The 22,153-nt window shown below is 36.7% G+C and overlaps 3 protein-coding genes across 3 annotated transcripts; 1 reads left to right on the top strand and 2 right to left on the bottom strand.

Annotated features, from left to right (window-relative positions):
* Window positions 1-11,256: 11,256 nt before the first annotated feature.
* On the bottom strand, window positions 11,257-15,134 carry NCS57_01465800 (Chitinase; the record flags this gene model as incomplete). The annotated part of the gene is made up of 8 exons (XM_053064254.1): window positions 11,257-11,607; window positions 11,663-11,776; window positions 11,842-12,104; window positions 12,197-12,335; window positions 12,399-13,813; window positions 13,861-14,474; window positions 14,535-14,592; window positions 14,645-15,134. 8 exons carry the CDS (start codon window positions 15,132-15,134, stop codon window positions 11,257-11,259), a joined length of 3,444 nt encoding a protein of 1,147 aa, XP_052906537.1.
* A 1,277-nt stretch (window positions 15,135-16,411) lies between these two features.
* On the top strand, window positions 16,412-20,683 carry NCS57_01465700 (uncharacterized protein; the record flags this gene model as incomplete). Its single annotated transcript, XM_053064253.1, has 8 exons — window positions 16,412-17,026; window positions 17,210-17,236; window positions 17,292-17,383; window positions 17,439-17,538; window positions 17,785-18,471; window positions 18,565-18,607; window positions 18,667-19,749; window positions 19,806-20,683. The coding sequence occupies 8 exons, from the start codon at window positions 16,412-16,414 to the stop codon at window positions 20,681-20,683; spliced, it is 3,525 nt and encodes a 1,174-aa protein (XP_052906536.1).
* A 303-nt stretch (window positions 20,684-20,986) lies between these two features.
* On the bottom strand, window positions 20,987-21,736 carry NCS57_01465600 (uncharacterized protein; the record flags this gene model as incomplete). Its single annotated transcript, XM_053064252.1, has 1 exon — window positions 20,987-21,736. The coding sequence occupies one exon, from the start codon at window positions 21,734-21,736 to the stop codon at window positions 20,987-20,989; it is 750 nt and encodes a 249-aa protein (XP_052906535.1).
* Between the last annotated feature and the right edge of the window lie 417 nt (window positions 21,737-22,153).

Raw genomic sequence — 22,153 nt, 5'->3', positions numbered from 1 at the left:
AGTATATAACCGCTAAATTCTAGTTAGCTAGAGGTTTTAAGCACTAAGTCTAAAATAGGCTAGTATATTAACTACGAAACCTAAAAGGGTAATTTTAACTAACCTGATAACTTTATATATAAGGCATATCACGGGGTATAAAATAAAAGAAATCTTAAAGTTTTATAGTAAAAGGCGGGTTATATTCTACTATAGTAATAGCTTATAGGGACTATTAGAAATAAATTTTAGACTAAAGCTATAGTAGATAGGAGAGAGGCTTAAGAATATAAGAAAGCTAAAGTATGTATTTATATACGTAAGTAATATATATAGGCTGCTAATAAAAACGGGGAAGGTAAGTTTCTAGAGGGGTATAGATATAGGGGAATAAACCGGAGATAAGAGGTATACGTGAGGGGTAGGCAGGGGTACGTGGTAATTTAGGGTATGCGATAATTAGGAATAGAAGAGTAGGAATTACAGCCTAGCCCCCCATGCTATAGCGGTTTAATATATAGAATTAGCTCTATATCTAGGGGTGGAAATACCTAGTGCTATAAGTTAACTAAATCCTTAATAATATCTAGTATCTCGGTAATCTAGTTATTAATATCCCGGCGTTGCTTCTGTGTAAAATGCTAGTAATAAAGGGGATCGCGAAGATATGCCCTTACTTGCCTAGCTAAGATAGCTATCTTATAGTCGAGGCATATAACTAAGTTTAATTATATAAGGTAAATAAATAGCCTAATTATTAGTAGTATATTATCTTACGCGGGCTTAGCTTTATTTATCTACCTCTTAGGCGGCGAGCTTAATATATTATTATAAGTAGGCGAAATATTATCTTTATTAACTCTAATAGCTAATAAGTCTTTACTAATAGATTATAATACTACTTTAGCTACTATGGGACTACTTATAGATAATAAGTTAGTTCTTAATTATAGTTATTTATAGCCTAAAGGTAATTCTATATAATTTAATATAAATAGCCGCTTTTAAGATAATATAATATTATTACTAGCGGCTAAATAATCTAATTTGCTAGGCTTAGACCCTATAGAGATATAGCTAGTTCTATTACCTTCTTCCTATAAGAAGGCATACTAGCTTATTAAAACCCAGCTATATGCTTAGAGTAATACGGGTTAAAGATAGTCTAGGTAAGTACTATTAAGACTATAGGTTATATACTATTATATAGGCCTATGCCTATTCTACTATATATAAGCTACTTTATATACTACTATCTTAATAGTATTATTAAATTTATTAAAGTATATAATAGTAGTATAAATATATTATTCTATAATAGTAATTAAGATTTAGTAATATAATTAGACCTTAATGCCTAATAAGATACCTAAGGCGGTATTATAATATTATTAAAGCTCTTTAGTAAATATTAAGGTAATCTAAGATATTAATTTTAGGCCTATTTATAAAAGCGGCGAGAAGAGAAGTATTTTAATAAACTCTTATTAAAAATACTAATATAATATTATTAATATAACTAGTTATATATAAATAAGATATTAGAATATAAGCTAGGAGATAAATAAGGAAAAGAAATATATAATATAAAACTTATTATTAATTATTAATTAAGCCTTATAATATTAAATAATTAAAAATATTTTTATACCTTATATATAAACCCCTTACTCTCTTAATAAAATATTAAGATACTCTAGTATTAATAACTCTAAGATTTATATATATTAGCCGCTATTAATATTATAAAGTATTATAAGTACTCTTAGGAAATTATTATATATCTCTAAGTAAGACTAAGTAGCTCTAATATCCTAGGTACTTTAGTCTTTACTCTATGCCTAAAGTAGACTATTAATAGGAGAGATATATGCCCTTAGGAAGAATTTAAGATAGGTATTTATTAGCTTATTAGTAGGGTTAGATATAAAGGAGTAGCCTAGTATTATTATTAATAGCCTATCCCGGATCTATAAGAGATTAATATATATAGGCTCTTAGTTATATATTAAATAAGAATAGGATACTATAGCTAAATATAGTACCTTATGAGCTAGGCCGTAGAAGTTTAATATTAATAGTTATTAGTTATTATCCTAGGAGAGTATCTTATTATTATCGCTTTAGTAAAAGTAAAAGGTTAACCCTTAAGACCGCCGAAGAGTATTACTATATAAGAGGAGGCTTAAGAATTCTCCTATAAGTAATAGTATACTATCGTATATATACTCTTATCGCTCTATATTAAGTCTTTATAATAGCCTATAATATAGCTAATGCGTAATATTATTATAACTTCGCGAGAAATATAGGGCTATTACCTCGAGAAAGACTAGCTAGGAGTAATATATAAGTCTCGCTAGGATAGGAGTAAACCGGTGAGGCTAGAGATATTTTTTACCGTTAGGGGTTAATAACCCGTATATAGCACTAAAGTAAATTAGTATTATTAAATTAGCGGCGTTACCCTTAAAGTCTTTAGTAATAATAAAGTAATAAAAATATAATAAGATATTAGTAATGAGGTCTTAGGGGTAGTACTCTTAGCTATCTAAAGACTAAGTAGAAGTTATCTTAGTATTAAATTAATCGCCTAAATTTATAATTATACTCCTTTAGCTATTATCTTTTATTTTATCTTATTACTTACCCTTATCCTTATTATTTCTTTTATCCTTATTATTTTTATTTTTATCTTTATCTTTACTCTTATTCTTATCTTTATCCTCTTCCCTATTTAGCCCTTTATCCTTATTATTACTAGTATTTATATTAATAAGTCCCTTAGACCTCTAGATATTATTTACCTAAAGCTTATATAGAGCTCTAAATTAATATTTATTTAATCCCTAGCCTATAATTTCTTATATAATTATTAGTAATAGATAGAATAATTAAAGCTAGAAGTAAATAAAGTACTTTAATTCTTTCTAATAGACCTTCTTAGAAGATAACTTAGTAATTAGCTTAAATAGCGCCTTATATAGGTGATCTAGAAACCTACCGCGAAGTTATCTTCTTAGGTAGATATTAGTTCCCTAGATTATCTCGCCGTATTAGTTAAGGAGGCGATCTAGTGCTATTACTATTAATACTAATCTCTATTTATTTCGCGCTAGGCTATAAATTACTTCCCCTCTTAGGATACCTAGCGGCATAAGATAGCTAGTCTTATAGTTAGGTAACTCTGCGAGTAAGATAAGAATATTATGATATATATCTTTAAGTATTATTTTTTAGCTAGTATACTATATTTAATTAATCTAGAGAGTAAAAGAGGTTAATATCTTACTTATAGGTAGTCTCTAATAGCTACTCTATTAGTTCTCTAGATAGGTATATTCCTTTATAAATAGCTTTTAGGTAAGTTATTTAATAAGATTAGGACTAGCCTATAAAAAGATATTATTAGGTATAGACCTATTACTAAAGGAATTATTAGCGCTAATAAGCTATAACCTTCTAATATTATTAAATATCTAGCTCTAAAATAAAATACCTTATTAGATATAATTTTATAGCTAATATTATTAGGTTTATTTTTTAATTATAAGCTCTAACTTATTATAATATTTAGCCTTAAGATAATCCTCTAGAACCTTCTTACTAATAGAATAAAGACTATAGTATTTATAAGAGGAGGCTATATATACTATAAGGTAAAGGTAAGGTTATAATCTATTAGATCTAGGGGCTAAGGTATCTAGATCTAGGAGATTTAATAAGGATAAAAGGGGCTTAAAACTATACTAAGTAGACCTAGTAATATTATATTTCTTACCTAGATACTCTAATATATATTTAGGACTAAGAGCAAAGCTATACTTAGTATATATAATAGCTACTTCCGGCAGATTATAATAAAGACTAAGCCTCTCAAGCTTTTATAGCTTTACTAGGGATAGAGTAAAATAGCTATATTATTCTTATTAGTTATTTCTATTCTTATTAATAGAGAAGCGGGTTATTATAACTAGACTGATAGGATAGATAGAATAAATAGGTAGAAGCTAAGGAGATATTATATATAGAGAAAATAGGTATATAAATATAATAGAAAATAATAAATATTAATATTAAGTTCTTAAGTAATAAAATTATTAAATTTAATAAGGGTTAGAAGATAGAAATGTAATATATTTTATATTTTAGGTTTTTTAATTTTATTAGCGCTTTGTGAGAAATATAATGCGTTTCTAGAAGGGGAAATATAAGATAGAAATACTAGATAGTAATTAATTAGAAAGGGGAAATGCATTGCGTTTCTAGTATATATTCATAAGTAGGGGCCTTTTATTCCTTTTATCTTTTTATTATATTTTATATATTCTACCTAATTCTTTTTTTCTCTTTTCTCTTATATATTTATTACCCTAACCTTATACCTATCTACTCCCCTTATCTTCTTTTCCTTCTCTCTTTTATACTCCTACCTAATATTACTTAACTTAACTACTATTTATTTATATCCTTATTATATGCCTTACTATTTACTTCCTTGCCCTTATTATTATCTTCTATATTAATATACCTTTCCTACCTATAGATAGCTCTTTGCGTATTATACTTTACCTTAGCTCTAATATCTAATTTTAATTAGACTAGCTTTAAACTAAAATATTATAGCTATTATTATTATTCTAGCTATATTATTAACTTAGAAATCTCCCCTTTACTTTATTAAATAAACTATTCTCCTCTAAAGCCCTTATAACTTAATTCTTTAATATATTAATATTATAATTTAGTAATAAGTAAAATACTTATTTCTTTACCTACTTATTATAATATTCTCTTATATTAATAATATAATATAAATCTAGCGTAATCCTCGCCTTTTTAAATTACGCCTAATTTATATTATATTATTTCTCTCTTTACCTCGCCGCCTCTATAGCTATATAAAACTAATATTTACCGCCTTTATATACCTCTTAGATAATTTCCTCCTATAGTATATCTATATTAATTTCTTTTATCTTATAAGTCTATCGCCCTAACCCTAGTCCTATTACTCCCTTATTCTACTTACTTATATCTACTCCCTAGTATTTACTATATATAAAAAAACCCTATATATATTCTATACTTATAACCTACTCTAGCTAATTTACCTCCCTATCTATCTCTATACCTCTTATTACTTAATTCTCTCTTTTTTTAAATTACTCTTTTCCTTTTAAAACCTAAGCCTAAAAAATAACTTCTTTACCTTCTCCAGCGATAATATATATATATAAGTAATTATTAATACTATAATACCCTAATATTAATATCCCCTTACCTAAGATCTCTACTAGCTATTTTATATCTTATCTTTCTCTTACTTAATATATATTTCTTCCGAAAGAAAGTATTTATAATAGCCTCTAAAATCTTCTATTCCTCTTTCCCTCCTTAGATAACTTTATATCTAAAGTCTTATATTAAAAATCTTCCTCCTTAATCCCCTATTAGTCTATACTATCTTATAGTCTATTATAATATAATCTATATTATTATTAATTAAATCTAGCTAATAGTAAAATATATAGCTATTAAATAATTACTCTTAGAGCCTCTCCTTAAATAGCTTAACCTCTCTTACTTCGCTTATAGCCCTATTTATTACTTAGCTTTAAATTAGCTATATATTAATTTCCTACTCCCTTATATTTACCTCCTTATTCTCTTTACTTACCTCGAGATCTTCTAATTTAGCTTCCTCACTAGTGTCCTAATATATATTATATTATTCCTCCCCTTTCTTATAGCTATTCTAATTAATATACCTATCTATCTCTAAGTCTAAGACTATATATTTATATACCCTCCTGCTAATAAAGTCTTTCGCGGACCTATAATTACTAAACCCTATTAATCTCTTTATTTACCCCTTAATTATTACTTATATTATTATTACTTTACTTTACTTATTATCTCTCCTAGCTTATTTATTTTACTATATATAATTTATTATCTTAAATAATATCTTTATATATATTATTACTTAAAGATCTAAAATATTAATTCTTAACCTAAGTATATTAATAGCTATAATTACTTACCCTTTATTATATTACTTTTATTTTATCTTATTTATTTAAGCTTATAACCTTTTTATCTTATTATCTTAGGTATTAATATCTTAATAATAAGTATTATAATTTAGCTTAGTTATAAGAGTATTAATTACTATAATTATATTATAATATATAATTATTTTTACTAGCTATAGATATTTCTTAAGTTTTTAATCTAGAATTTCTTAAACCCTTATTATAATTACCTCGCTAGCCTCTTTAGGGGTTATTACTATTAGTATTTATATATTATATATAATATTTAAGTATATTATACTAATTCTAATTATAGTTATATCCTCTAGTTATATATTAATTAGCTTAAAAAACTCTTTTTTTTTACTTAGTAGTAATATTATTATTAAATATATTATTTATACCCCTATTAGTACTAGCCGCCTAAGCTCTCTTAGCCTTAGTTAAAAGTCTTATATACCCTCTAAGATAATATAAGCTTTATTAAATATATACCTATTAAGTTATATTATTACTTAAAGCCTATTTATATAATTATAAAACTACTTAGTTATTATAGACTTAGATATAATAAAAATAAATAATACTACCCCTAGGGATTAATTATTATACTACTTAGTATATAATATCTTTATCTTTTAATAATATTTTATTAAGTCGCCCTATAGTAATATTAATAAAACTATAACTATAGTTATACCGCCTAGGTAGCTTATTATTAATAATATAAAACCTAAATTTTTCTTATTACTTATTCCTATTATTACTATAATTAAGCTCTTATTTATTATAATTGCCTTAAGTGCCTCCTGCTATATACCCTAGAATATAGCTTACTCTCTATAGAGATAAGTAGGTTTATGGTTAATATTAACCTAGTAGTATAGCTTTTATCTCTTTAATTATAATTCTTAAAGTACTTTATAATATATAGATATATTTTTTTACTTATAGCTTAGCGTAAAAACCTTACTAAACTCTCTTATTATAAATAGAAATCTTAATAATTAATATTATTTTTTACTAATATATTAAAAATTAATTTAGTACTTATTAGTCTTAAAAGCTCTTTTAGTTATTAGTTATTTATAAATTAAGCCTATAATCTTAGACTTATAATTAGCTTATAAATTATATAAATTATCCCTATTATTATTACTATTACTATTATTATTATCTAAGTTTACTTCTTATAATAGTCTTATATAGGCTATAGATATATTCTAGAAGTATTATTATTTAATTATAGTTAATATATACCTTTAGCTATTAATATTAAGCTTCTGCCTATATATTATAATACTAAGCCTTTAGATAATATATACTAAGCGTAGTAATATTTAATACTCCCTAGGTCTTAGCTTCTAAATATCTTATTTGCTCTCCCTAGCCTAGCTAGCTTATTCTTAGCTAGCCTCTATAGCGCTATTAGTTTATTTATTATCTTATAGGCTATTACTCTCTAGTATACCCTCTATAGCTTATAAATTAGTATTAAAGCTAGATTAGTCTTATATATTAGCCTAGATATCCTCTTAGAATAATAAAATAAGTTATAAGAAGTATATTAATAAAGTATTAATTTCTTATAATAAGAATTAATAAATAGTCTTAAGCCTTTTAGATATTAAGAAGCCTTTATATATACCTATAATAATTATAATAAGCCCTTAGCCTATTAAAATATTTTAAATTCCTCTATTAGCTATATTATAGTATTAAATTATAAGAAGCTTATATACCCTTAGGGGAAACCTATTACTTAATTATACTAGAAATAATAATAATTCTAAAGCTTTCTTTACCTAGAGATTATATTAATATACTACCTTTATATTTAACTTTATACTATTATTATTATTACCTATTAATTTAACCTATATAGCCCTTAAGCTATTATCTTATAATATTTTTTAAGTAACTTAACCTTTATTTATGCCTTTATTATATTAAAATAATTTATTAATAAATAAATAATTAATTATTTTATTAATAATATTATCTAAGAGCTTACCCTATAGGATCTTAGGTAAGCTAAGCTTAGCTAGATATTTATTAAAAAACTCTCTATAAAATAATAAGTCCTTATATAATATATCTTCTAGCTAGTAGATTATTATTCTTATTATAGCCTATATATTAAGAATACTAAGATAAATACCCTTAAAGATAATATATTCCTTATCTTAGCTTATTAACCCCTAAGATATTATATTATTATATATAGCTATATTAAAATTTTAGAGTTAGATAATAAATTATATTAGTATTATTTCTTAGCTCTCTTCTCCTTTAACTATAAACTAGCGAGTTATCTTAGATATAAGTATAAAGTTACTTAGGCTATTCTCTTTTACCTCTTCTTAGTTTTAGCCTTATTATATCTTTTACTTAATAGCCTTAGCTTACTAATTAATTATATACTTAATAATATAGAGATAAGATATTACTATAATTATAGAAAGCTTTAAGATAAAATTTATATAGCCTTCCTAAGTATTATTTATATAAATACTTAGAATAATTAAAAAACTAATAAAAATACTATTATATTCTATATCCTTAGTAAAATAATTAAGAATAAATATATAAAGTTTTAAAATATTATTTTTAAGTAAATTAAGAAGCTTAGAAACTTTAAGAGCCTCTAGGTTATTATTATAATCTTTCTAAGTATTTATTAAGTTATTTATATACTTTATTATTATATTATATATATTTTATTATCTTTTACTTCGCTTAAATAATAACTAATTTATTTTATTTTTAAAAGATATATAATAAATAATATAAACAAGTAATTATTTAACTATAAGTATATATTACCTCTAAGTCTTAGGCTTAAATTAGAAATAAAATAACTTATTCTTCTCTTAAGTAAGCTCCTTATAGTTAACCTTAAATAAAGTATTTTAAGAGATATTTTTAGGTATAAGAATAGCCTTAGCGCGGTTAATTATCTAATTAAATGCGATATATATAAACTATAGTTAAGTATTATTTAATTTATTTAGGTTATTTAGATTAACTTTATATTTTATAGAGATTAAGTCTCTTAGAAAGTCCTTTTTCTCGCTAAATTCCTTTAAGTAAAGAATAGAATTAAGCTAATAAAGCTATAGATTTAGCGCTATAAAGTTATTCTTTATATTAATATACCTTACCTCTTAGCTCTAGATATTATTACCTTTTCTCTAAAATATATTAATAGCTATTTAAAGTCTAGCCTATAAGCTATAATCTTAAGACTTTAATTAATTAAGATCTAATCCTCTTATTACCTTAAATAACTTATTACCTAGACCTTATAAGAATAATCTTTAATAATATACCCTAGTCCTCTATAGATTATTACTTTTTTCCTCTTTAGCTATAATAGCTAAATAATATCTATTCTTAAGATCTAGATCTTACTAGTATTTAATCTTAAGATACTCTTAAATCTATTATAACTCTATACCTATATATTAATAATCTAATAGAGATATATTATATTCTATAATAAACTTATATTAAATACCCCTTATACCTAGTAGACCTAATCTTATAATTAGTAATATATTATTAGGCCTTAATAATAGATTATTATAAGCTTTTTATTAATTCTAAAAGACTTTATAATTAAATACTTATTTTTATACCTTCTTAATTATTTTTATATTAAAATAATATAGAATATTATAAAGATATATCTTAATTTACTTATATATAATTATAATCTAATATATTCAATAATAGAAAAGCTAGAGTTCTAGGTTATATATAAAGTATTTTATTATAAATAATTTTAAGAAAATAAAAATTTAAATTTCTTTTTTAAACTCTATTAGCTATTATATAGTCTTAATATTAATTTAAAACCCCTTTATTTTATATTAATAATTTAAGCTAAGTATAATAAAGCTAATAATTAATAACTATTACTATGCTTTATAAGTTAAGAAGCTTTATTATTAGCTATAGCGGCTAAACCTATACTTACTAACTCTATTACTTAATAATTATTAAAGAAAATAATCTTAATATAAATTCGCCGCTAAAGTATAAAATTTATAAATATATATATTAATATTAATATTAATTAATTTATAGATATTTATTTTATATTCTTTTTTATTTTTAGCTTATTATAATTATTATAAGGGGCTATTTTATTGATTATTAGCTAATACTTATTTTAATTATTAGTATATTTATATTATATAAGCGCTAAAGAATTTCTTATATAAAATTAATTATTAATTATTAGCTAATATAAGCTATAATTATTAGGGATATAAGTAAAATAATTTATAATTATAAGACTTATAGATAATTAAGATATAAATAGAGATAAAGGTTAAAAATAAATACCTAAGAAAAATTAGTTTTTATAAAAAAATAATAAAAAGAAAAAAAATAAAAATTAAAGCTTATTAGCTAAGAAGTTACCTTAGTTATAGCTAATATAGTAGTTAATATAGCTAAGTAGCTAGGTTATAGTAGTAATTAGGGATTTTTAATATAATACTAGTTATATTAATTACCTTATTAAAATTTCTTTTTTTTATCTTTAAATAATTCTAGAAAAATAAAGGAATATAATATAAAAAAAAAAAATTAATTTCTAAGATCTTTATAGCTTAATATAATATATATCTTTTTTACGGAATTATAACTATATTAAAACCCTATTTTTTAAAAACTATTAACTAATTAAGAAAAAAACTATTAGCTAACCTATAGTCTATTAGTATAAAAAAAAACTCTTATATAAAAAAACTATTAGCTAGCCTGCCGATAGTTTTAATAGATAATAGGATAAATTACCTTAAAATAACCTTAAATCTAAGGGTTAAATTAATATCTTAAGAATAAAATATATTCTAGGTATTAAGTTAATTAAAATAACCTAATTAAATATTTTTTTATTTTTTTATTAACTTTTAGGCTCTTAGAATAATAAGAATCTAGTTTTTTAAAAAACCTAGGGTTAATAAGATATAAAACTTAGGCTTTATAAGTAAGCTATTAGCATTACGCTAAATCCCTATATAAAAAAACCTTAGGTTAGCTAACCCCTAATTATAATATATAGTAGGGTATTAAAATTTAGTATTAGATATAGCTATGTTTAGTATGTTTTATTCCTCTAAGAAACTATAAATCTATATCCATCTTAATACCACTTCTATATAAGTAGCACGCTCTCTAAGTATCCGCTTCATGCAGCCCAAGCACCTATGACAACATCTCCTACTTAATTTAGGAGCTCATGTATCGGCAAGTTCATCTCAAGGGCGTACCGTAGGAGCGTGCTTAGCCTTGCGAGGAACAAGATGACATCCTCATCATTGTTGCCTCGATATCTATTCCGCGCGTTGCGCACCCACGTCTGCACATAGTCCCGTGCGAAATTGACCATCGCTCGCAACTCGTTGGCTATGAATTGGTTCCACGCCCCGACAATTTGAGACCGTGGCTGGTTTGGAGGCAATAAAGACATCTCCCACTGCTCCAAGTAATCAAACTCTCGGCGGAGACCTCTGTTGATGTGCAAGATTCTACTCCAAACTTCATCGGCCGCCAGATAGTTGATGACCGTGATAACCTTTACAAGGGTTAGCCAACTTATCACGACTCATGTTTGGCTCTTTTCAACGTACCTCGCGGAGGACCAGCAAAAACTCCTCGTTGTTGTCGAAATTGTTCAAAAGGTCTTCCATCGGTCCGTCTCGCATATACCAGCATCTGCGGTAGTTAAGATCTCGCCTCCAGATCTGGTCCGCCAAATCGAGATTAGCCATCACATGCAATACTTGAAACGACCAACAGGGCGACTCACGCATGTCTTGACTTGGTTCAGGCCTGGGTTTAGTAGTACAAAGACACCGCGGTTGTCACTACTTCCCAGCGTGTGAAAAATACGGCTGAGTGGCTCCGTCGGTATGACACCGTTGTCAAACGCAGTCAGAGTCTGGCCATTTAGATGCGGCAGATTATAGTCCAAAAACATGGTTCCGGTGACAAGGTCTTCTCTGATGGCGCCGCTGGCCAAGGCGGCTGTGAGGAACCTTGCGATGGTGTTGAGCTCGACGATGTGTTCAACTGGGATGCAGTGTTAGCGCCTTGGTCAGAAATTCATGATACTTCTTGATAAAGAAGCCGTCATCGCCACGTCATTAACTTCAACAACTTACTATTCACGCCGGCCACGTTGGACGTAATCGTAATTCTAATCGGATAGACATCAACACAACCAGGCGTGTTGGCAGGAATGTAAACCAAAGTCCAGATGGGATGTCCTGCAGGCCAGTCTCTTTGCCCTGCCAGAGGATACTAACATGCAAAGTCAGCGTCCATCCATCTTGTTGGTGAAAAGAAATGCGTCAATATTTTCACCTCCTGGGACCGAATCACCACCGTAGACCCATCGGGGTACGTTATTGTGAAAGGCCTTGGTTGACCTGGCAATGGATCATCTGCCGCTCGATCCTCCAGATGCTGATAGGCTACCCCATGCGTATCAGAACTCTTCTCGGGCCCAGGATCGACACCCCTGCGATCAAAGTCCTCTATTTCTCCCTTTGAGCAATAGTCGCCACCGCCTGGGCAGCAGTACACGGTGCTGCACTCGCAATTCTCTTCCTTGCCCGAGACCATCTTGTTCCAGTCGGCGAGGTTGCAGACAATGAGGTCCGCCAGCTGATGGTAGCCATAAGTGGCAATCATCTTCATCTTCTGGATGAACCTGGCAAGCTTCCCCCATTCCAGACTCGGGAATTCCGGTACAACTTCATCGTTCCATATCGTTCGTTGGTTCAGTGTTGCCTTGCCCTGCAACAACACATACATCAGCGAGATGATCAGCTGTATGTCGTAGGTCCCAGCGCCCTTTTCATCCCGCCTCTCCTGGAGTGCTGCCGAGTGGGAATGGCCGTGATGAGGGCTTCGGCGTCCAAAGAGGTTACCATGGCCATGTTGGTGAACATTGTGAGATCTTCCTACAGAAATTTCCTGAAAGTCAAGAGACCGTTTTGACCAGCCATCGCCCAAGCCAATACCACCAATTTCTCTGTCAATCTCACATATGGGACGCTGGACAAACGCTGCCAGCGCATCCCTCAAAGTAGGATCATGCGGAGACTCGCGTTTGGTGATTGTTGTTGACTTGGGGAGGCAGCACTTGGACTTTGCCCCTCCGAGGCAGCCAGCACCTACGCCCTTTTCAGTGTTCCAGAAGGTGTCCATGGCGACTCTGACCCTATCATTGGGGCAGCCGCTACGGCAGAAGCTGTCATAGTCTTCAGGAGCACCAGGGCCGACGTTGTCGTACCACTTGCAGTCTCCCCAACGTTGATTCTCGTCTTTTTTCTCGCAGCACTTGCGTTCCTGCAAGGTATCCGGTGTCTCGGGGCCCCAGTTACGAGCATCGCAAGTAGCACCTCCACTACCCGTGGAAGATGAAGCCACTTTTTCCAAGTCGGGAGCACAGGCAAACTTGTCGCATTTGGGACCTTCAGTCCAGAAGCACTGGTCATAGAGCTTGGTGTTGCTACTGCCAGTGGAACAGCACGCAGACTGGTAGTTGCTGCGACAGTGCTTGCTGAGAGATCCAATCTCAAATGTGCCCTCGGGGCACTGCTGCTTACACTTGCCATTGTGATGCGTGTACCAGCCACATGTTGGGGTGTCTCCCTCTGGGGGGCAGCATAGTTGATGAACACCCTCGAAGCAACCGGTTTCATCCACCATGTACTCGTTCTCGCGGGCTTTGTCGTCCTTGCGCAACATGCGGATCCAACCGGATGGGCACGCTAGGAATGGTCAGCAGTTGAACGAGCATATCGGGTTCAAGACTTACACTGTCCACAGTTGGTCCATTTGCATTGGGCATGCTTGGTCTCCTTCTCGTCCAAACCATCATCTGTGACCGGCTGAGGACCTCCTATACCAGACTCAGAAAACTTGCGACCGGCAGCCTTGCCAATGGCCTTTGAAAAAGTGCCGTCTTCATCATCTTGAGATACAGCCCAGACCATGACGCCGCTTAGACACTGCTTCTTGGCAAAGTCGACCTTCATCTTGAGAGTTTCCTCGTCATCATAGGCAACCCAATTGTCATCGTCGAACACGAGAGTCTTGACGGCAGCCTTCTTTTCGAGCTGGGGTTTGGCGTTTGTCCTCTTGATGACGTCCATAATCTCAGAGTTCATCATGACGCTGACTTCGTTGCTGCACTTTTGCCTCGGTGCTCCAGACTCGTAGCGGCATCCAGACTTAAGGCAATCCCGACTGGAGGCCGTAAAGGCCCGGCCGTAGAAACCTGTGCCCAGAACGATCTTTTCAGGATCCATCTTGTTGCGCCAGAGAAGGGTCATTGTATCCTCAATCTCGGTGAGGTTGGTGTGGGCGTTGAGATATGGCCCAATCGACTTGATAGGCTTGTCCCAGGTTCCATGGAGGTCATAGGTCATCCTACATATTATGTTAGCAATCCTACTAATGAACAGCGGGCTGATACGCATCATAACTTACATGTTGAAAAAATCGACATGAGGCTCCAGCCTGACAATGTCAAAGTATTGCAAGTACCCTAGCCAAATAGTAAGTGAAGAGTCCCAGAAAGAACATACCGTATAACTTACAGTATGACGCCGGCAGAGTCAAAGAGAGCTCATCACGGCCGCTCGACTTGAGAGCCTTTTTGAGATTGGCAATGAACTTGGGAAAGTTGGCGTAATCCTCCTTGCGCCCGCTGCGCTCATTGGTGACGGGGTATTCCCAGTCGAGGTCGACGCCATCAAAGCCATAGACAGTCATAAAACTAATCAACGACTTGATAAACATCTGTTGATTCTTCTCCGATCTTGAAATATCGGAAAAGGTAGTCGCGGTTGGACCAGGGTCGTTAAAGGTCCATCCGCCAATAGCAATGAGGACCTTGAGATCAGGATCCAGTTCCTTCAACGCGGTGAGACGCTTATAGTACGCCACATCTCCGGACGATGCAGGTCGGACTGAAAAGGTCAACGCGTCGATGGTGGCAAAGGCAAAGTTTGATGTGAGTGTAGACACCACTTGGGATCTGCTCTGGCTTGAAGGCGTGGCAGGACCGTCTGGGAGCCCAGCCTTCATAGTATCCAACAACCCTTTGGATCTTTTGGGACGAGTCACAGCTGGGAGCCTTAACCTTGTTTTTGCCGCAATACTCATCTGTGAAGCCACACCAGCCATCCTTGGAGCAGCACACGTTCAAGGGGCACTTGGACTGTTGGACAAACTCCTTTCCGAAGCCGCCAGGATCGCATTCAGACTTTGAGTCGCAGTTGTTGACACAGACTTCTTTTTCACAGACTTGGTATTTACGTCAGTACTCGTTCATTTGAGGGGTAGAGGTGAACTTGCAGTCTTTGCCATAACCACAGTAGCCGTACTTGCTGCAACAGCCATTCTCGCAAGGCTTGGTTTTGCTACACTCTGGAGTGTCCTCTGCGTAGGCGGGATGAAAAGTCAAGGAAAGGAAAAATAAAACAAAGACCGACAAGTTCCTCACGCTGAGGCGTGACAACATCTCCATTGTGAAGATGCCCTTTGAAGGTGACACGGAAAGAAAACGGGTTTGGTAGGCAATAGAATCTCGAGACTGATCTAATAAGGCAGACAGATATACAGTTGCCTTTCGTAAATAACTGCCGTGCTTCCAGAGATGGACTCGCATAGCCAACATTGCTTGATCGACCAATAGTCTTGGCAACGTTAGAGAGTGATTGCTAACGGCCTGTCTGTCGACAATTTCCGGCTCCTTCCAATCACTCTCATACTTCCGTGCTCAGGAGCAACCACTCACGTCTTCAATCCCTTTTCCATTGATTGCAGAGGACCGTTTCAACATGTCATGGACAACTACCAACACTGGTGTTAGAACCAACAAGCTTCGGTGCTGGAACCAACAAGCCTCGTATTTGAAAAAAATAAAATTTTCGACATCATCTGCCACAATTTTTGCAGGGCATAAATTAAAACCTTTTTGCTCGCAGTCCGATCGTTGTAACCAAGAGCCGGGATTCCTGGTCCGAATCCCAGCACGCCCCATATGACCTGAGACGGCCCCACGCGGGAGATTCCCACGGCCCGCATCCCTCCGAAATATACACCCCTGCGTCCCTGTCTAAGTGTTTTGAATGAATTAGACTCATTTTGGTATATCAAAGTGAGGCGAGCTCCGGTGTCTCAGATTAATATAGTGGGCCTGACGTGATGGTGTTTCGAAGTCTCCTCTCCTCGCCAGGGCCCCTTGTTGTCAACTATCAAGTCAAGTCATCAGTGCTTCAAGGCTCTCTCTCGGATATCAACTCACCGTTTGCTGTTTGGAATTCTCACCTCAACTTTCTCGATAGATCTATCTTTTCAAAATGCTCTGTCCGATGGCGCTGCCCCCAAGATTGGGGCTCGTCGTGATTCTCCTTGCGCTTCTTGGCTTAGCTGCAGCGACGTCTTCCAGCAATGCCAACAGTCCACGCAGTAGCAGTGCCCCAGAGACAGTTCAAGATGCCAAATCTATGGTTCATCAGGCTCTGAAGGCTCTTGCAGTTGTCAACAAGGACAGAATCAACCATCCAGCCTTTAACAAGCACGAGTTCAAGGAAGTAACGGCAGAACAACCGGCGGCCCTGCTTCGGTACAAGTCAGAGCCTGCTTCCCTTTCTCTACGCAATACTGCTGGGGACGATGACAACTCTTCATCAGGGTATCGCATCCCCACCGAGCTCTCTCATGCGGCTCGTGTCCTCGCCGAGTCCACTCCCCAGGAACCCAAAGGCAACCACAGCCAAGTTGCCGAGGCCGCTCGCAAGAAGCATTCTAAGGAAGGCTCTACTGACACGAATACTCCCAAACCCCGAAAGACTCCAGAGGGACTACTATCCAAGTTTGCCGACAGCCCCAAGGAGAAGCGTGCTTCTGGATACTGGATGATCGACGACCAGAAGCACCCGGGCGAGAGCCCCTATGCAACCCCCGACTACAAGGTCTAGCGAAACGTCAAAGACTTTAGTGCCAAGGGAGACGGCAAGACAGATAATACAGCAGCTATCAATAAGGCAATCGCGGATGGGCTGCGTTGCGGTGAAACTTGTCACTCAAGCACAACCACTCCAGCCGTCGTCTACTTTCCTCCCGGCACATATCTCATCAGCAGCTCTATCATCCAGTACTACAATACGCAGTTCCTTGGTGATGTAAGACTTCCTCCAGTCTGAAATGGTATGAGTAGCTAACACTGATGGCATGTAGCCTATTAATGTTCCAACAATCCTGGCGGCCTCCAGCTTTGTGGGACTCGGCGTCTTTACTTCCAACAAGTACGTTGCAGACGACGTGGGTTGGTAAGTATCCCTGACATTACTTTGGTACAAGTGAACACAAAACTAACTAACACAGGTATCTCAATACAGCCAACTTCCTACGGAGTATCAGGAACTTCAAGATAGATATCCGCTTGACCGACCCGGGGGCTTACGTCTATGGCATCCACTGGCAAGTTGCATAGGCGTCATCTCTCGAAAACATTAAGTTCTACATATAATATAACTCGGATATCCTAGGCAATACCTAGCAAGGAATATACATAGAAAACGGCTTAGGCGGGTTCCTCGCCGACCTCACCTTTATGGGAGGTAACTTTGGAGCCTATTTTGGCAACCAGCAGTTTACTACTAGCCATCTCGTCTTTATTAACTGTAAGACCGCAGTGCAGGTTTACTGGGACTGGGCATGGACTATGTAGGACTTTATTATTGAGAGCTGCGAGTCTGGTATGGTCGTGACCGGAGGCTCTGGCGGCCCGAATAGCAAAGGGCAAACTGTTGGCTCTCTTGTCCTCGCCGATTCTATTATTGCAAATACTCAGAATGGCATCGTCACTTTGTTGCATGCCGAGAATGTAACCTCTCTTCTCGTCCAAAACGTCGGCTTTTTTAATGTTAAGACTGCTATCTCAGATTCGGCCGAGAATCGCGTACTCCTTGGAGGAGGCGATGAGGTTCACCTGGATAGTTGGGGATTTGGTAAGATTACTGATGCCAAAGGGATCAGCAAGTTCGTCAACGGTGAAAGAGTTCCTGCCATGAACCGAACAGAGGAGCTCCTAGGCATAGCATATGATAAGATGAAGCCAAACCTCTTTACCAGAAGGCGGCCTAAGTATTATAATGTCCCTAATAATAAGGTTATGAATGTTAAGGCTCTTGGGGCTAAGGGCGATGGAAAGACTGACGATACTGCTGTTCTTAACTCGATCCTAGATGGGGCTGCTAATATATCTTCTATTGTCTACTTCCCCTATGGCGTGTATATCATTAAGGATATACTATGTGTTCCCATGGGCTCTAGAATTATTGGTCAAGCATGGTCGCAGATCATGGCCACCGGGTCCAGGTTTGAGGATGAGCGTAATCTGCATATCGCCGTGCAGGTTAGACGGCCAGGAGACGCACCAGGCATTATTGAGATCTAAGATATGCTCTTTACTGTCTCTGGACCAATAGCAGGAGCTATTTTTATGCAGTGGAATGCCCAAGAAGCGATTAAAGGATCTGTGGGAATGTGGAGTGAGTTTTCTCTAGGATATTAAGTAACCAGCAAACAATAACTAATCGTCACGATGCAGATTCCCATTTCCGGGTTGGAGGCGCCGCTGGATCCAACTTGCAGACCCCAGATTGTGCAAAGAGCACAGGTTCTGTTGACCCCAAATGCAAAGCGGCATCCATGCTTCTTCACTTGACGTCGGGCTCGACGGCCTACCTTGAGAATGTCTGGGCATGGGTCGCGGACCACGACATTGACGATCCAAAACAGACCCAGATAAGTGTGTACGCAGCAAGAGGCATCTTAATCGAGAGCCAGCGAGCTTGGCTATGGGCAACTTCATCCGAGCACAGCACCCTGTACCAATACCAGCTTACTGGAGCCAAGAACATCCTCATGGGCATGATCCAGACCGAGTCACCTTACTATCAGCCTGTACCCAGAGCCCCTTCGCCTTTCCGCATTGGCCACTTCCCCGACGACCCCTGTTTTCAAGACTGCAAGACTGATCGCGTGGGTTGCTACAGCTCTTGGGCGCTACGCATCATAGATTCTTCTGCCATCTACGTACTGGGTGCAGGGCTTTACTCGTGGTTCTCCGACTATGATCAAAAATGTGTCGAAAAGGGCAATTGTCAAGATCGCGCTGTCGAGGTTCAGCAGAGCGACGGCTTGTGGATCTACAACCTCTGCACCAAGGGCACTCTCGAGATGGTTTCGCCATACAACGGTAACGCGACACTTGCCAAGGACAATATCAATGGCTACCGGTCGTCCATACTGGCCTGGCTCGAGGGAGCCAGTGAGGTTTCTGGACCTCGTCCAGTTCCAGGATTCCAGCTATACACTGGAGACGGGCTGCGAAACGTCGACGTGCCCGACGCGTGCAAGAAGGCGTTGAGCTCCAAGATCATCTGCGATCAGTACATCACAAGGTTTCAAGAGCCATCGTACAGAGGCTCACCGGACAATGAGGCTCTTACTGAGTCCATCTGCGGCAAGTCCTGTGGCAAGTCTCTCGCAGATTGGTTCAACGGCGTCGAGGCATGGTGCCATGGGTACAACATTTCTCGGCAGCTGCCCACGACACGGGGAGGACGCATGTGGGCTGGAGTGAATGAGACATGCGTCAAGGATAGCAAGACGGGAGAGTACTGCAATGGTAAGTGACGAGATGACAAGCTTGCTTCTGAAGCATCTCCTAACGCGTGCATACAGACATCATTGACAAGTTCACCGAGGTGGATAGAATCGACGAGATGCCTTATTCCGAAGTGTGCTCCGAGTGTTACATCAAGAAACTCGCCATGATGCAGAGCGGTTCATACTCGGCCTACGACGAATGGTTCCAGGATGATCTGAAGCTCGTGTACAAGACATGCGGCAAACAAGGGCCAACAGACATTCCACCTTCGCTTGATCCCGTCCCAGAAGACGAATCATCCACGTTTTGTATATCCGACAACATTTACCGCACTAGTAAAGGCGAAAGTACCTGCGAGAAGGTTGCCTTGAAAAACAACCTTTCTCCTGCCGCCTTGTACAACCTCAACTCGGCCATCCATGATTGCGGCAGTATTCCTGCTGGCACTGAGCTCTGTCTCCCCCTCGCATGCGCCAGACTCGTCAAGTACTCACAAAAGAGTAACTGCACCGCCATCGAGAAGAACGAGGGCTTGAGTCCCGGCAGCTTGCGGAGATTCAACCCCTGGATCAACCGCGAATGCAGCAACCTAAACTCTGGGGGAAATTCTTTTTGCTGGATCCTCTGCGCAGAACCTCAAGATGGAGAGATACCTCAATTCGGAGCCGGCGATGACACTGTCACTCCGCATCCTAGCACCGACTACACTGCGTTCCCAGTAAATCCCCCAAACAACGCGACGGCTGCCCAAGATACCACGACGCAGTGCGGACGATGGCACGTGACTGAGGAGGGCGACACCTGCGCTTCCATCTGCATGAGCACCGGCATACACATCTCTCTATTGTTGGCGGCTAATCCGTCTCTCGGCAAGCAGTTTTCAGAGTGCAGTGCGAAGCTTGTTGTTGAGCGGGCCTACTGTACAGGACCGACATATGACTGGGGTAAATGAGGTACATTAGATATATAGGGTATGTACTTAGGCATTATGAACATGGCAGGATCACCTTGGTGGTGTTTTACGAGGGGTGTACGTTGTCATTGTATTGAAAACTGTGCTGGTGATTGTCATGACGCTTCTCAACAAAGGCCATCTCAGCCATCATTGACATGTTTGAAAATACCTTGTTTGTCTGTGTATTCAAGACGCCGTTCAACACTGTTGGAAGGCAAACATTCTCTAATTAATAATTGTGCCAAAAACTATCCTCTTCGCTACCATACCCAACATTCCGTCCCCTTAGGCAGAGGAAACTCAACAACGCCAACCATACCAGTTCCGAATCCTCTCCGTCTCGCCCTCCACTCCCATCTCAGTAATATCCATATCAGGCCAATCCCAAGCAAATGACCACAACTGCCCGCGAATACCAACTCGCATCCAGAGCCTATCTTCCCCTTCTTCATTCTCGTGCGAGAACTCAGTCACGACCTTGACGTAAAGATCATACTGGGCGCGGTCAAAGGATCTTTTGGCCCTGTTTACCTGAAGGAAGTGGTCGATGCCCTGCTGGTCCAGCATGATACAGACGCAAAATCGCCCCATTTTGATGACGGGTTGTGGTGGCTGCAGATGATGCTCAGCGACCCAGGCATCAAAGCGTCTGCCCACTTCATCAGGGCTTGCTCCATCCAACGACGCGGCATCTTGTATGATATCACAGTAGAATCGTCGGGCAAGTTCCTCATTGGGGCGAGGATCGAAAGGCTCTTGGCCAGGCTCACGGCGGCTTCGCAGGTCATCGAAGACGTACTGGCGTGCGAGCTGGTTGAGTTCCTCGACAGCTCTAGGAAACGTCTCATCCGACTCGGGCGTGTAGACGGTGCGGAAGATGGTGAAGCCCCAGGTGAACGGGCGGTCGTGCCAGCGCGACCGCTGGTTCAGATCCCTGAGCGTCTTGCGTACCCACCTCTGGCCTTCATGACGTACGAGAAAATGAGGAGGAGTGTTCGGAGGAGGTGAGAAATCAAGTAAAGATTCAGGAACGGGGCCAAAGTCTTCCATGACGATTCGGTATGATAGTGTGAGTGCGGTGAGTGCGGTGAGTGCGAATTGAGAGGGATGGTGAGAGGGTGGTGACTTTGTGTTGGCCCTACAAGAGGCAAAGTGGCTTATTTAAAACCCGAGCCGCCCATACGATGAGTTGATAGCCGGGGTTTGATTAAGGGAGAGAGGCCCCGCTTTCAGCAACGAATGTGGTCTGAGATATCTGTCCAGGGAAGAGGTTGGTTGGTGAGGGCAGCCAACAGGGAATTATAGTGCCAAGCTCAAGCAGGCGAACGAGCCACTGTTATCAATAACCTGAGTACTAATTTGGGAAATGAATAATGTTGGATAAGGGCATGTACACATGATTAGTTAGAACCGGCAAAAGGTCGTTAAAACCTCGGCGAAGCCCCGGACCTTGGGCTGCCTTGGTGG

This window comes from Fusarium keratoplasticum, chromosome 13 (assembly GCF_025433545.1).
Source record: "Fusarium keratoplasticum isolate Fu6.1 chromosome 13, whole genome shotgun sequence".
Classification (NCBI taxonomy): domain Eukaryota; kingdom Fungi; phylum Ascomycota; class Sordariomycetes; order Hypocreales; family Nectriaceae; genus Fusarium; species Fusarium keratoplasticum.
Note: the sequence above shows the minus strand (reverse complement) of the source record. Positions and strands in the feature narration are given on the sequence as shown.